This window comes from Myripristis murdjan, chromosome 20 (assembly GCF_902150065.1).
Source record: "Myripristis murdjan chromosome 20, fMyrMur1.1, whole genome shotgun sequence".
NCBI classification, from domain to species: domain Eukaryota; kingdom Metazoa; phylum Chordata; class Actinopteri; order Holocentriformes; family Holocentridae; genus Myripristis; species Myripristis murdjan.
This window is the reverse complement of record NC_043999.1, coordinates 10,225,975-10,242,656: the sequence shown is the minus strand read 5'-3', so window position 1 is coordinate 10,242,656 and position 16,682 is coordinate 10,225,975. Positions and strand designations below refer to the sequence as shown.

The 16,682-nt window shown below is 42.2% G+C and overlaps 1 protein-coding gene across 5 annotated transcripts in view; it reads left to right on the top strand.

The window, feature by feature from the left end:
• Positions 1 to 1,968: 1,968 nt before the first annotated feature.
• scrib (scribble planar cell polarity protein) overlaps positions 1,969 to 16,682 on the top strand; it is an 80,113-nt gene continuing 65,399 nt past the window's right edge. For 3 of the 5 annotated variants that reach the window (XM_030079802.1, XM_030079800.1, XM_030079801.1), the window contains exon 1: positions 1,970 to 3,059. In XM_030079802.1, the coding sequence (XP_029935662.1) occupies positions 2,901 to 3,059 (159 nt within the window). In that variant the 5' untranslated portion in view covers positions 1,970 to 2,900. Of the gene's footprint in view, positions 3,060 to 16,682 lie in introns of all 5 variants that reach the window. The other 2 variants (XM_030079804.1, XM_030079803.1) reach the window with 2 other exon arrangements.

The following is a 16,682-nucleotide window of genomic DNA, read 5'->3' as shown; positions in this document are numbered from 1 at the left end:
AATAATTGCCTTCTCCACTTGCATGGTAAATTATGTTTCCTTAAAAACATCAGGCATATGAGAGCCTGCCTTAACTAATGCTGAACTGAACAGGTAACCTTGGCAATCACGTCCACTGTTTAAAGTTTCTTATCAGGTGATAGGCATAGGGATTGTGCAAATGAACAGAGCTAGTTGTGGATTTTGCTTTTTTGCTTTTTCTCTGCTTTTTAATGCCTTTATTTTACAGGTTAACTAAGGCTTATGCATTTTTTTCTTTCTTTTTTTTTTTCTCCAGACCGATTCTCACATTGTCATTGTTTAACTGCTGCTAGTGTTTGCTCAAGAAAGAAGACTTTCAAAATGAAGCTCAAATAGTACTTACACTGTGTCTTATCCTATCAATTTTGTACCTAGACTGATTCTGTTTTAATTTGTTTTTCTACTTTTATAATGTTTATGTCAGTTTGGCTGTAGGCTACATGTGTACTGTGTATCCTGTCTTGGATTGCAGCAAGGCATCCTATTATTACATACAGTTTTATTACATCTCATCTCCTTGTAATTAGTTGTGCCTCCAACTTCACCTACAACCAATACGATACTCCCATGCCTACAGCAGGCCTGGTTGGTGATTGACTGATATTTTAATAACTAGAATATGGAGTAGGTCTGCAGGGGAACTTGCTGTCAGCTGCACCTGGCAGGTGTTCTTGGTGAGGAAAATGCTGCCAACAACAACAAAGCCTGAGGCCACAGTATCACTGGCAACAAGACAGTAGATACGGAGCTGGGCAGGGTCCACCGGCTGGTTAGCAAATATCAATGTTTCAGCTATTTACAGGTGTATGCATGTATACACAACAAGAGATGGCGTCCTGTTGTACGATGTCCACTAGTGGGGGAGCTATTTGAAAGTTTATTTTTCACACTGAAAGATTCTGAACTACAGCAAAGTTGTCCCAAAGAGAAATGTGGTTTTACAGAAAAAACACTACTACTAACACTACTACTACTACCACCTGTATTTACCTCCCTCCTTTCAGTCACCTATGATAACATCAAACATTATTTACAGATCTCTGAAAACAGTGTTTTATATCCTAAACAAATCTGATTGGGAAAAGGTAGTAGAAGTAGTCCAGGTATAAAACAAGAGGAATAAATATTATTTATAATATAGTGGATTTACAATAAAAGTAAAATTAATGAAGTAAATTACACCAATTCTACCTGTGCTCCAGTCACATTTACAGAGAAAGCTCACAATGAGGCCTCGCTGGATTTAGGCCAAGCATTCATCTGTTTTAAAACAGCGAAACAATTTTATAAACTATTGCAAAACAAATTTTTCAGGGACTACATGCAGTTTTGAGACAGGCTCTGTTATATGTTTTACATGTATGCATCAGTTACCACCCTACTGCAATAGTGCACATTTATGTTATCAAAGTAATGTGGAGCATATGGGGGCAGAATGTGTTTGCAGTGAAATGCAGGTTGCAGGTTGGGAATCAATATTTCATTAAAAGGCACGGTCAATGGTCATGGTCAGGCAATTGACACAAATCTCATAACAAGACATTTGCCTTATTTCCCTACAGTTGCCTTAATAATTTAGTATTTCACAACAAGTCTAGCTTCATGTTATCTCTGTCACTTCTAGCCAATGTGGCCATCAATCTGTTTTTGCAATCTCAACATCAAAGTTATTTTTTTTCCATCGTGTAAATTCCTTCAACTACCGGCTGCAATCATGTGCCATAAGTTGGTTTATATAAGTTTTTTTTTTTTTTTTTTTTTTTAACACCAATTCAGTGTTATTACTTTTTCTCCCTCCAAAAGTTGTTTTATTTTATTTCATTTTATGCGTACAATGCGCTACGGCCGGTATTGGTCGCTAGGTGGAGCTATAACGTAACGTGTGGCCTTTTCCGACAGAGCAGCGCAGAGCGGCTGTGCTCCAGGCATCGGTAGCCCAGCCCAGCCCAGCCCCCCACACGCCTAACCGGCCTGGCTCAGCTCAACGAGGAGAGGGAAGCACTGCTGCTGCTCAGGCTCCTGCTCCCGCTGCTGATGTTTTACCCACATCGAAATAAATAAAAAAAACAAAACAGTCCCCGGACAGTCTCCTCGGCGTCTTTTGGGATGTGTTCACTGGACTTGCTCGGCCGGTAGGAAGCTGTTTTGTGAACCGTTGGCCGATGTCGCTAGCTAACAACAGCCAGGCACAAAGGCGTAAGCTCGCTAAGGTAGTGCTAGCTAACGTAGCTTGCTAACAACACAACCGGCGAGGACAAGTACATCCCCTGCGCAGCCCCGACCTGGGTCACTCTCAGCACTCGCTCCGTGGGACATTTTGTGGTAGCTATACACTTTAGCACAGACCAAGGGCTTTGTTACAGCAGCCGTTGCTCATAACTATGTTAAGTCAAGCTGCATTTCTTTACGGCTGGGTCGCTGGCTGTATGTTTTTCAGTTAGCCACGGCAGGGCATTTGTCTGATACAGGGATGGTGTTGGTAGCAAAACAGGCTAACGTTTACTCACTCAGTATGAAGTGAGTTACAAGTGAAGAAACAACCTATCGGGAGTTCTCATTTTTGTTTGTGTTGATTATAATTCCGGTGGAGGGATAACGCGACTAATTACTCTGAAACCCCGGGGACATCGGAAATCGGAAACATAAGTGGTTGCAGGGATTAATTTTGGTGTCTCTAACTGGATTTCGGCCTCCTGTTTTGGATCGTCGTGGGAGCAGAAGTGTGTCGACATTGAGTTGTCTTGTTTTCGGCCACATTCAGCAGTGATTTCCCTCTTCCTCTCCTTCAATCTTCCCCGGCAACCTTCCCCCCCCTGCTTCGCCCTCCGATGCGGAGATTTGAATAGCACCGGCAACCAAATCCCCCACGGCGGCCGGACATGCTGAAGTGTATCCCCTTGTGGCGCTGCAACCGCCACGTCGAGTCGGTGGACAAGCGGCACTGCAATTTACAGACTGTCCCCGACGAAATATTCCGCTACAGCCGCAGCTTGGAAGAGCTTCTCCTCGATGCCAACCAACTCAAAGAGTTACCCAAGGTATGCATCCTTGAAATGTCTCTGTTGTGTCCTTCCCAAGTGCTTATTACTCCCAGGGCTTAAGTGACAGTGACAATATCCAGATGATGTGCTTAAACCTGGCTTTATTTTCCCTTCTGTCCGTGAGCATTTCTAATTCACTCTATTTTTGCACATTATTTCGTCCTTTTCACTCTTTGCAAAGAACAATGATAGTCGACATGAGTAGGGAAGTGACATGCACATTGTCATCTGCCTTAGTTCCTTTGGAAAAAACTATGTTGCAATCAGTCCCATTATGCAAGCTGTTATGTGACATATGAAAACTGACAAGGAATACTAGGGCAATGGGAGTTTGTAGTTAATTAGAATAAAGAACAGGAAAGTATGGTGATTGATGCTTTCTCAGTTGAGAGGCATGAGGGGGTTTCTCCTGCTGCAGAGTGGGTGTGCTGCATCTTTGGAGGGGCTGAATAACACCAATGGAGCTGGCATGGCTTGCACCCTGTTGCCTGTAGTAATGGCAGAAGTGTCCAATAGGATTGAACACAGAGTGGGAAGGCATGCATGGAATGAGGTGTCTTGCTGCCCCCACCCTTTCTGCTAAGTTGATATATGACAAAAGTTCTATTTGTGTGTCCAAAGTGTTTATTTTAACGGGAGTAGGATTGTCATTTGTCCATTTTTCTCATTGCAGTGAAGTGAAACACTCCCTTGATTTTTTTTCCCTTCATTATGCAGTTCTGGTCATTGTTCTGTCTTGGAACAAGGCTCTGGCTGCGAATGTGATGGAGCTGGGAGTTGGTATGAATGCACTGTTGAGAAAAGGACAGTGGCAGTCTCTCAGTCTTCATGGCTTTGCTTAGTGGTGAAAGGGACACAGCAGTAACCCACTGACTAATGAACATTGTTAACATGTCAAAGTCAACAGAGGTTAAAGGTTTGTTGCACACGTCTCATTTAACCTTTTGAGCGTTATAAACAGTGGCACTTGTTCATGCTCGTGTTTTGGCAAGGGATTCAGGTGGCCCAGTATTCCAGTGACATATATTTTTTAAAATTGCCCACATTGTTTTTAAATACGCTTGATTCAGTGTATTCAGTGATTGGGGAGTAAGGTTCATACTTGAAATAAAGCACAAACAAAAAGAAAACTCGAGCTAACTATGTTCTAACAATTTAGTCAACCAGAAAAGGATTATGTTGTAGAACAATGCTAATTTTCTTTGATTTGTCGTGTTAGTGTGTTAACATGTAATTGCGCTTACACTAGATCAGCCCCCCTGTTGACTTGATAAAAGATGGCATTGTGCATGATGGCCCAGGGGACTTGGACTTGGCTCCAGGCGTCACCGTTTTGGCTCTGCTAGATGGAGAAACAGCACAGAGGGTTTTGTTGGAGTGGAGCAAGTCAACAAAACACACAGATGTACAGTTGTTGAATATTTAATCTGCCTTCGGTGTAGTTAGTGGCATATTGGCTTTCCTGGCACAGGTGAGGCTTGCCTACAGACAGACCGAGTGCATTACCCTCACCTTGGTCAGTGGTTTTCAAAATTCGGGTGATGGGACCTCCTGCTGTCGTCGTGGGTTGTCCAGGGGGTCCTCAGCAAAATGAGGAATAGTTTAATTTCACTTTAATTCAAATGCTTATGAAAAACCTTTCACAACCATTTAAACACAAGAAATCTGACGCTGATCGGGCATCACTGATGTCATCTTTAAATATATCATTTTAATAATTACATATTTTCATATGTCATTAAAAAAAACTTATGGCAAAAAAAACATTTTTTGCTCATTTTCAAGTATTTTTGGCTCTGTTATTCATGTATGTATGTATGCATGTATGTATTTATCTATTACTAATGTTCTGGTAATTTTTTTTTTTTTTTGCTGATCGCCTTTTTCCTCAAGTTATGGAAAAAAATCAAGTGAATTTACTCAGGTGACAAAGGATTAATTCACTACACAGTGCTCCAAAACAAATAAAATGCGGTGTGAGTGATTGTTTTAATCTCACCGCTTGAGATTAAAACAATTGATTTGTCAGGTAGGACACCTAGAAAATTCCATAATTAACACAAGCCAAAATATTGTTTCACATCTGAGTCCTGAGTGCAAAATCACTTCGAGTGGAGGTCACCTTGTGGGTTCATAACATGAAAAAGTTGGAAAACCCCTGACCTAGCTCACTCTGGGCAGATATCCATACTGTACTTGGTGTAAGGAGCCCGAGAGGCTAAATGACGGATACGCTCAAACATAGACCACTAACCATGTATGTGGTGCCGTCTCTAACCAGAAGACATAAATGTGTGTTGACAGAAGGGCTCGAGTGCGTGTCGGTGAATACGTTGCGTGCAGACACAAAGCATATGGGACCTCTCTGGTTCTCAGCACCACAAGGGCTTCAGAGAGCTAACGCTGTGCGAGGTCAGGACCATACAGGGGCAGTGAGTGTAAGATGAATGGCGCTACCATAATGAGCTTGCAAATGTGTGAGAGTACAAATGCCTGTCTACCTTTATGTGCTCCTTTCCCTCTCACAGTTCAATCAGTGTGCGCACAAGCCAGAGTTAAGCCTTTGGACTTTCTTGTCAGGTTTCAGTTTGAGTTTCACTTCCTGGGTCATTTTTGCTCCTCTTTTCATGTTTTGTGCCGCTGACAATCCAGGCTGTCGTGACGAGCTGTATGGACAAATCTTGGCATTGATGTAGCAGCACCACCACAGACAGCATATGCCATAGAGAATAATCTGCTCAGAGGTTACACCTTTACAAAGTGTCAGTGCTTTAAAGGATGGGCTGGGGGTGCAGTCACAAGCTTATAAACTAGTCAAGTGAGGTTGGTTTTACTCATGTAAATAGTGTTATGAAAACAATCAACAAGGACATGTTTGATTTAAGACAACTGAGAGATTTTAAAAACAAGGGACAAGCAACTGTTGATGATATTAAAACATTTATCAGCACTGTGGATGATGAAGGGATGTTTGCATTGTTTCGATTAAATTCATTGTTCCAGGTCTGTCACAGTTTCTTCTCCCTGTTTCCTGTCCCTCTTCCACTCACTTTTTTCTGATTTTGTCTTTTAATTATTACAGAATGTGTTGTGCTTGACTCTTGGCTAAGTCTTCCATTTGAGAGAGATCCATGATAATGACTCTGGATAATTAAAAGCTAAATTACAAATGAAAAGGCTGTCATGATGTGTAATACTAGTCGATGCGGTGTTGGGGGAGGGTGGGTGTGAGAGCTTCTTGGTAAGGGTTTAAGATTGTGAACAGATGGAGATTTAGACGTCCTGACAGTCTCTTAAGTTTGCTGTGACTCACCCAACCCCACTTCCCACCTGGCATTGTGAGATTATGCTCGCTGGACTAATGATGATGTCTCTGACACTTTCAGACCAGTGTTACCTTTGTACGGTAGAAAACAAGAGTCTGGAGGGCTAGCTTGTATTGTTTTTTGTTTGACTCGAGACCTGGCTGTCAATGTACAGTCTCATCCAGATAGTGAGTCTCCCAATTAGGCTTGTAGTTGAAAAAATATGACTTATCTGTATGGAATGAGTCTAAAGAACCTGTTAAGAGAGCAGCTGGTTAGGAATTCCCCTCACACCTCTATATCCTGAGCTCTTAATACTGAGCCACTTCTCTATTTTCTCATTGTGCAACTGCTAATCTCGGATAGTACTTAATGGGCCATTTGTTTTGCTGCTCAGGAGATTTCTTTTGTGAGTTTCATACAGTACAAGTATGATGTAGCCATGTTAACAATTAAAATGGTGAAACAGAAGTAGAGACCGCGCTGATTCCATCTATATTTTACTCCTCATATGAGTTGGTGAACTTCTCTTTATCACAAGTGAAGCCTTTATATTTGCCCAACTCTTTCTGTAAATGATTGAAGGATTGCTCGTGATGGCCTGGTTAAAAACAGCTCGCTTCATCATTCCTATTCTCACCCATTTCTTGTTAAAAAGAAACGAATGTTAATTGTTGGTTTTTGCTGGGAAAGTTGCAGCACAGTACTTGTGCTGCTCAAACCTCGCCTCAAATATCAGGGTGAGGAAAAGGGAATTATCTTTTTAGCGGTCTCGAAGTCCCGTGACAGGTTACAAAGTAGTTCATTCAACTCGTCAGTCTGCCCCCACTCATATCAGATGTCATGTCTCTTTGTGTTTCCTCTGTGTGCTCTGTGTGGCCCCTAACCAGACTTATATTGAAGATGGAAACACATTATTACTCTAATGGTCGTTTTAGGATCAATAGAGGTCAGTCACACCTGCTGAAAATTACAGGCAGGGTTTATTTTTGGAAGAGCTAGGTCACCTGCAGCTCTATATAGTTCTAGCCAAAACAACACCTGTGATGCAGGTACATAGTCTGGTATATCTGCCCCTTTTAGCTTTTCCATTGTTCAAATGGGGAACAAATCCCTGATGGGTGTGTCTCCGTTGGATGTATGAACTTTGTCTACACTGCAAAACAGGTTTTATGCATGTTGCTCCTACCGGATAGAGCTTCCTAGTTAACACTTGGTATTCTATAGTGCAAATTTACTGACTCAACGCTCGCCACAGGCCAAAGTCAAAAGACCTCAGTGTCCAGTGTTTGGGTTGTTAGGATAACTATCACTACTGTCTGTGAATTTGTGCCAAAGTGACTGATGGGTGTTTGTGATGCCATGTGTTTGAGGGATCATGTTGAGCAGCTTGCTAACTGAAAATCATGTTTTGTCCAAAAGTGGAAAATTAGATGTTTCAATGTTTATAGTTAAATAGGAAGGATCAGTGCGCAATGCATTTGAAGTATGAGTGTGCAATCTGTTTAATCCCCGGCTGTCACTAGTCCCCTGTGTGTGCGTGTGTGTGTGTGTGTGCGTACTGGTCTGTGGCCCAGGGGCAGATTAGAGCTTCACCCGGCCGTGAAAACGCTCTTCAGCCCCCAACTTTTGACCCTCTCACACAGGCCAGTGCGTCTCAGAGAATGTTTCCTCTGGAATCTGCTTTTCTGCTGTTTGGGTCTGTCTGTCTTTTTTTTTTTTTTTTTTTTTTTTGAGTACATAAATGCCCTGATAAAAATCTGAGTGCTTTTCTCTTGAGTCTCCTGTGTATGTTCAGCCCTGGGTCAAACGTAACTTAAATTATGCTCCATTCCCATAGCTCCTGCTGAATTCACTGTTATTGTTCTGCCATCGTTGCTCTGAACTGGAGAAGTAAAGCCTTTAAAAAATGTTCTTTATTTTGTGTGTCTTTGTTTGCCGAGTCATTATTATTATTATTATTATTATTATTATTATTGTTGTTGTTGTTGTTCTCTTGAGCAAAGATTGGGAAATGGTTCAGTCTGATGCTCAATGAATGCTGCCTTTCCATTCTGTCTTTCCTAAGACAGATTTTCAGAACTTATTTCAGGAACTTCTGCCTGGCTTGTCTTTACCGTGGAAAGTTCAGTGTACAGTGAAGGAACTTTTGTTTGATAATCTAGCACTTGTGCGCTTCAGATTTTGTCCTTATAATGTGCTTTTGAGATTCCCACCCTCAACTTTCCAGTTAACTCTGCAAGAGAGCGCTGGTCTCTCTTCCCCAGCGACTGGCTGAACTAGGCTAGGACCAGTGATAAATTACACCTGCCACTGGCCCCTCTGCGGTAAAACCACATTCGTTCCTCTGGCTCCTTCTCCCTCTTCCGCTCTCCTCTCTCCTGCTTTGGCAAGGCATGCAGAGGCCAGCAGCGCAATCACTCACAACACCTAAATGATTATAATAAAATATCATATTTGTTATATAAATGTTGAATTTGTTTTTTCATGTCTCAGGCCAAGCTATAAGATTTCAGTTTAATTGACCACCCCTCCCCATCCAGTTCCACACAGGCCAGAATAACAAAAAAAGGGATATTTTTTGTCATTAGGCTCCCATACAGGACTATGCTGAATCACAGTGCCTGGAAAGTGAGGGGAATCCAGAGCACATGAGGCTGTGAAGAAACAACAGCGTGAGAGATTTGAGGTCCTTTTTGATGCAAGAGCACATTCAGCAGGTTTCTTTGTCTGAGCTGATGACCAGCTGGTCTCACATCCTGCCCCACCCCCTCTGGTGGGGAGGAGGCGTAAAGGGAGGTGCGCAGGGGGGGGATTTTATTCCGGAGATGGATTAACAAGAGAAGGGGGGCTCTGGCACCCCCACTGGAGGAAATGATCCTGGATCTCTGAGTAGAATGGGGAGCAGTGTCGAGCCTTGCTGATCCCCTGTCCTCTGGGACTCATGTGCGCGGGTCATCCATCCTTAAGTAAAGGAGTTTGGGCTGACATAGAGTGTCAGGTGGGAACGCTGTGGTTGGAGAAATGGTCACAGATCTAACAGGCAGGGCCCTGGGGAGACACCAGCACTCTCTCAATGGACTTTGTGCTTCACTCTGTCTGACATGGAATTACATTGCCGACACACAGATATGTCTTCTTCCTCCTTCCCTCTTTTCACATTGAGAAGGTCATGCTTGGGAAACGGTGGCAGCACTGCCCCATCAGCTGCAGCTGACTAACTCCATAAGGGCAGTGCCAAGCCTAACACTGCTCTGTACACTCACACTGTCGTGTCTCACCGCTTTCCCATGCACCCTGTCCTCGGCCGCCAGCCTCAAAGGTAAACAAGGAGGTCAGGCTCCAGTGAATAATTGATGGCTGCGGTGGTGGCAGCTGTTTGCGATAGGGGAGAGTCTGCGGCTCTACTGCATGCACTGCTGCAGAGCTGCAATAGGATGGGAGTCCTGTTGGCTTCAAGCATTAATTACACATAGACAAGATGAGTTGTGTGACACCAATTTCTCTGTCTAACTTATTTATTTCGCTTACTCTTCCTGTCTCTCTGGACACAAATTAGACCCCGACAGATAAAAACCACGGACATGTCTACATGAGTAGCACGCTTAAATCCCCATTACAAACACACTCAAATGAAAATAAAATACAGGAAGCAGAGATTTTTTTCTCAAATGTCCACAGCTGCTGGAGCAAGTTATTATTAGCCACTTTATCTATTTTACTAGACAAATATTTATTTTCTGAAGATGTCAAGATGCAAAATCATCTCTATCAGCCAGGGATGGCATGTAGATCATCTACATCTGAGCTATCAAATGTTGACACAATTAAAGCACTTGATAAACTTGGTCAAGGAACCGCATGGCTTCACTTTGATGCCACTTGCCTTGTATCATGCCTGCAGTTGATGACCTTATCAAACTATGCAATCAGATTTAGTAACAAGGAAGTCATGATTTTAGACCAGAATCAAAATATTATCCTAAACCTCAGGACTTAGAAGAGACATTAGCATGACTTGGGCCTGTTCAGAAGAAAACAGCATTCATTTTCGAGTAACATGTAGCCTAGTCTCTGGTGGGTGTTGAATGATCTTCCTACGTCATCATCTGACCGTTGCTACAGGGGACCGTGTTGTTTGCTAGCTACATGGCTGACCCGGATTTGCAGGGATCCATCTTGGCATTTGTATTTCCAGCTGTGCGATATGGACAAAACCTGTTCTTTTTTTAGCTCAAAGTTCTCATCTTGTCTTGGTTGGTTTCAGTCCTGTTCTGTAGTAGAGTGCCGTGAGGAGTTTTGTTCCGCATCATGCTCTTCCATCTAGCTTTGGCTCAGTAATGTAAAGTATTGCTGTGAAGCTGCTTTTGCAACAACAGCAATAAAAATAATAGGTGAAAATCTCTATTGCAAAATTAAGTTAAAAAACGGTTGATGAAAATGTGTTTAATGTGACTGGTAATGCACACTAACTTTTAAGCTAGTCTTAAACTCAGTATCTTGTGGCAGTTTCTCATGGCTGTGTGAGGTAATCATTCCCCGCTTATTTTATTCTACTCATGTAATGTTTTTTCTGAGATGTCTGCACATGTTGACAGGTTATGTTTAAGTCACAGACTCATAAGAAGAGACTGCTGCCAATGAACCTGTGAGGTTTGGAGTGGTTAAATTCAGCAGTGACATTTCTTTGAGATAGGATGCTGGTTCTGGACCTTTTGAACTGACAGGAGCTCAGGAACTACACTCGTGGTCACACAAATGGCCCTTTGAGGCCAATCTGTCAGGGCGATGACGTCCCTGTGAGGGAATAGGTCGCCTGGGATGGCACTAAAACCAACCACAAACAAATGCTGCCCTTTATCTGCCGACCACACACAGTCATTGAGGCCTCTATCTCTCACTCTGAAACCTGACACCTCCACCATCTTTATGCCTGTGTGATATGCTGCACTATTGGCTCCAGATTTCAGATACCAGCATTGGTCTGTCCCCTACGTTATTATCTACCCCTCTTATCTCCATCTTACTTGGTATTTACAGTGTGAAAACAAATGCTGTTCTGCCACTTAACATTCGAATGTTTATTAAACAGCAGAAGTAAAAAGTGGAATTTTTAACCTTTTTATAACCAATTCATCTTTACATCAGCAGCACCGCTTTTAAGTAGTTCAAAATGAGAGGTCCCTTTAGAATGACTTCTTTTCTGTCTGGGCTGTTCCCAGTGGCAGAGCTGCTATGGGACACACACAAAGCTCCAGTTTGTTTTCCTGTGCCACAGCTCAATCAGTCAGTCAGCGTCTGGGTTTGGGCCGAGCTGATTTGTTGACGCCTGTGTTTTTCTTGTTGATTCCTTTTTGTTGGGAGCGTCTCAGCCAGCAGGAAGTGGGAATAATCAAGTGAGCCATGGAATGCGCTGTTTTTGTGAGTCCATCTCTACACTGGGTCCTGTTTGTAAAGCACAGGGGAATGTAAGCCCAAGCAAAAAGACAGGAGCTTTGTATGTGAGAAAAATTGCTGTATTTTTAATTGTTACCTTGTGCCGTCATTTACTACAGTGTTTACCCCTCCCTCAGACTCGCCCTCATACACACTCATACACATCTGATAAGTGACAAAGCACCTTGTTTTCTGTAATCCCTACAAGCTGTGGCACCAGCCTGTGAAGGTATGAGGAGCCCTGAGATGAGATAAAGGAGTACAGTTAGTAATACACTGGCTGCAGTTGTGTTTACTACTATGATAACAGTGTGTGCCCCACTTTAATGCTCTTGATGTGACTCCCTGTCTCACTGCCAGTCATCTACAAAAAGCTCCAAAGTATAATCATTTGGTCACCTTCTGTATGTAAGTTCTTTTAATATTGACTGATTACTGCACTTTGATCAAATCATGCATTCAAGCCTAGTATTTCGTATAAATGCTGTTACAGCTGTTGCAAATTATCTATATATAGATCACATAAGCATAAAACCATTGAATTGAATTTGTCTAACGATGTCACAGTTGAATCAGCAGTTTATACGTGGCTTGAATGTACAGTAAGAAACTGTCTTGGGCTGTTAATAATATATCTCATCCAAGGCTTGTTGGGAAGTTGGGGAAAAAGATTTAAAAAGCATCATAATCATGCACAGGTGATGCAGAGACCTTGCTTTGTTTGGAGAAATTCTGACTGAAACTAAGTTAGACAGCTCTGTCAACATGTCTAGTCATCCAACATTTTACTTTACTCTGATTTGGTACATACTCAAATTGACCCACTGATTTATAAACTGCCGGAAGTATGTTATACAGCAACACAGCCCTATTTCAGAGAATAAGTGTGAGATTCCTGATCTCTGATGATGAGAGATCATTGATAACTAACATAAAACGGCCAATTAGTTTTACAGTTGCCCCATTGCTACGCCTTCTTTCTCATCAGTTATGTAATTCTGCAGATTTTGCCCATCATTAGCCAGTGTCAGGCTTTTGAGAATGTTAAACAAGTTTTTAGCTCTGTTGTAAGACAGGCTGTGCTTTGATTGTCTGGAGAAAAATTTGTAGTTAAAAGAGAATACAAATCCACTTTCTGAATTGAGACTGCTTTAAAAACGTAAGCACTGAATAACAGTAAACTAAAACTGATTGGGAAGAGTCTATGTACAGGGTTGCTTAATACACCCTACTTCATTATCTACTTAATAACCTAGTGATTAACAACAGTTTATCCAGTTTACAACACAATCACATATTTTAACCATAAAAGTATCTGTCAAGAGACAGCTGATTGCAATGGACAGCATGAATTGCCTGCAGAATGCGTACAGACCATAGGGTCCAGCGTAAAATACTGGTGCTACCAAAATATCTGCTGGTGCCACCGATTGGAAAATGTAAGTGGCACAGTGCTGGACATGGAAAAACTCTGAAGCCTCAGTGTGGGATCATCCTTTTAAGCCTGACTTAAGCAGACACTCACCCCATTCAGATGTGAGGCACTTCCAGAATTCAACAGTGCAGGATGCTCTGGATTGGTTGATCAGTCAGCAAACAAACAGCTTGACTGTGTTGCTTGTGGTTGTGCCACATGACCAGTTTGGCCTTCTATTAGAGATGCTGATGGGTGAACGTTTTGTGTTTGAGAGAGAGTGAATAAGTGAGGTCAACAGAAAGCACAACAGGGGTCTTTGGAGACAAGGAAAGCAGTGCACAATGCATGTATGTGTCATGCACATACCACCAAATAACAAATGAATAACGAGGCACTAACAGGTCTGTGGATGAGGCTTTGTCTTATTGTTTTGCACACAAGGAGACAACATCCATGCATGTATATTATGGGCCTCTGACTCTGTGTGTGTGTGAGTGCATGTGTGTCTGTGCCTGTCTGCAGGCGTCCCACGCACATCTTTTCATCTGCAGTTCATGTTCAGTGTTCTTTGTGAATATGTTGTGGTCCCAGCAGGCCTAGGTTTTTGTCCCTTTCCCATGTTTTTCATGCTCTAGGTGTCTTATGAGAGTTGAACTTGGTCAGAAAGACACCCAGATGTGATGACCGATTCAGCAAGTGTTGATTGCAAGGGCATTGTTTTAACGTTAAAGGTCAGTTATTTTAGCTCGAGCAATTGCCGTATTTCACAATGCAACACTTGGTGTTCATTCTCTTCGCTTTCCTCTCCCACCAGTCAGCTTTCTAATTATATTTCTTCGAACATTGTTTTGGTGAGAGATCAGTAAAATTCCACAAAACAATGTTTAGGCTGCCAGAGCTTGAGAATTTAGTGCTTCTGAGGTGATGAGTGTGCTTAACTGTGCTTTGTAATCTTGACTAAGGAAGTGACTTGCTTGACTTTACTCCAGTTTTGATACATTTAATATGATAAGTGGTATTTCATACAACTTTTCCAAAACCTTTTCTTAATAATGGTTTTGTTAAAGACTCGAACTTTGGGGAAAAAGTGACAGCCATGGCGTGTTGTGTGTAATTAACTCAGCATAGCCCTGTTTTGCACTGTAGCACGTGACAGCCGAGGAAATGCAGGCATGCCTGGAATCTCCAGGAGTCTGCCCTGCCCTCTGGAAGCCTCTCTCCCTCTTTCTGTCTCACTCACACACACACACTTGGACTTACTCACTCACATTCCTGTTGGAGCCCACACACAGAACCTATACTTAAATACAGAGAAGCATGCGTGATACACAAATACTTGCATGTTTCACTCCGGCTACATCCACACTATTGTACTGCTTTTGTTTTAAAACAGCATTTTAAAACCAAAACGATCTGTGTCCACATGAGCATTTTCACACCGCAGCTGAAATAATTTCCAGCCATATTAACACACCTAAAAACGCATACATGACCATCCACGTACACTGGACATGTGCACACTGGTGTAAACAGGAAATCAATTGTCTGGTACCGGGGATGCAGAGCCGGCACCAAGGTAAGGCTACTGGAGAAACACAGGACCACTTGCTGTGTGTGTGTGTGTGTGTGTGTGTGTGTGTGTGTGTGTGTGTGTGTGTGTGTGTGTGTGAATACAGTGGAGTAGTGGGGACATTAGACGCAAATGTAGCAAAAGTTATGCGTTTCAAATCAAATCATGTTTATTAATGTAGTACATTTAAAAACAAAGTGCCAAACCACAATTAAAACAAAGATACATTGGTGCAGATGTAGCCTTAGGCTCGCCTTTCTCTGTTGAGTTGAATTTTCCAGCTAATCAAACTTGACCCCAGTCTCCTTTTGTTTAAAATGAACCTGCTCTCATTCTAGCAGTATTTTAATTAAGCTAGCTTCTGTTCTCAGGAGGGTTTTGGGGGTGGGGGCTTTGACACAAATGGGACTGCTGGTGAGGAGCTCAGCTGAAAGAAAGTAGGAGACACTCCGATAGTACCTTTCAAAGAACTGCATGTTTAAAGAACCTGATTGATAATGAGCTTTTTTTTTTTTGGTCATTTGAGACCCCCAGCTTCATTAAGCTAACTGCACTTCACATGAAAGATCTGGCAAGGGAGACATATCACCCTCTTATTTCATTTCAGATCTACTGTTTGACTAGAAATCCCCACACCTTGACTAACACAATGGCAGTGTAATGTGTTGAGCATGGATGGTGCACAACATTACATGATTTTATGTATTATTACAAATCAAGAAAAAATGTTTTGGTTAAAATATAAGGAAGAGTGCACCCTCTACTCTAAACTGTTGTCTGGCACTGTCTTCTCTCTGTCAGCTCCTCTTCCCTCTCCTGTTCTCTCCACACTCTCTGTCCTCTTGTCTTTATGTCACATGGAGGGAGAGATCGGATGGATTGAATCGGGGCGGATGTTGAAACATAAGCAGATGAGGCTGGGATACACTAAATGCGTTAAATGCATTACAGTTCAAAGGAAATGCGTTGAGAGTCCCTTGTGCAGAGCTCAGCGTACATTATGCATAAACACAAATGCATTACGGATTAAGTGTGATCCTGGTGTAAGGAGCTCTGGCAGCCTCTGCTTCAGACTGTCTCAACCTGCCAAAACCACCAGGTGTGTTTGTGTGTGTGTGTGTGAGTACTGAACTCTTGCTTTACCCCAGCACCTCACATGCCCTCTGCAGTCTGTTATGACACTTAGATACACGCAGCGGCATTAGCTCACAGTTCTCACCATTGCTCATCTGGGCATGTCAGATGAAAAGTGTAAAACTTTTCTCTGTGGCTGCACGATTAATAATTAAGACTTTGGTGTTCCACGATCTTGAATACCAGAAAATCAACACAAAACAATCTTTGTGCCTCATTCTTTTTTAGCAGTGTTACTCTCTATTTATTGGACTTTGTCTAGTGTTGAAGTTAGCTGAATATGCTATAACATTACTTCATTTACTGTACCTTTTGTGAAAGCTGAAAGATGACTAAAAGAGAATGCCTGGTCGACAAAAAAAGGTAAAACTACATCAGTGGTTTGAAACCAATTCTGTTCCAAAGATGTGGAACAAGAAAAAATACTGTGCAAAATGTGTTACATAGTCAGGAAACACAACAAATTTATTCAGCCTTTTAAAAAGGCTACCACAAAGTGCTTGGTAATTGATTAAATAATTTGGATTTCAGTGTTTACCAAAACAGTCATGATAATTTTTGCCATAATTGTGCAGCCTACTTATTTCACCTAATATCCACAACTCCCCAGGATAATCCACACTTTTCTTGTATCACTTTGTTAAGATAGTAATTTTGTGCAGGCAGGAAGTTACATATTGCATGCTGCAGGAGGAATGCAGCAACAGGCTGCAGAGTTGGTGTAGTTGCAGGTTAATCAGGGCAGGGAACAGCAGCGA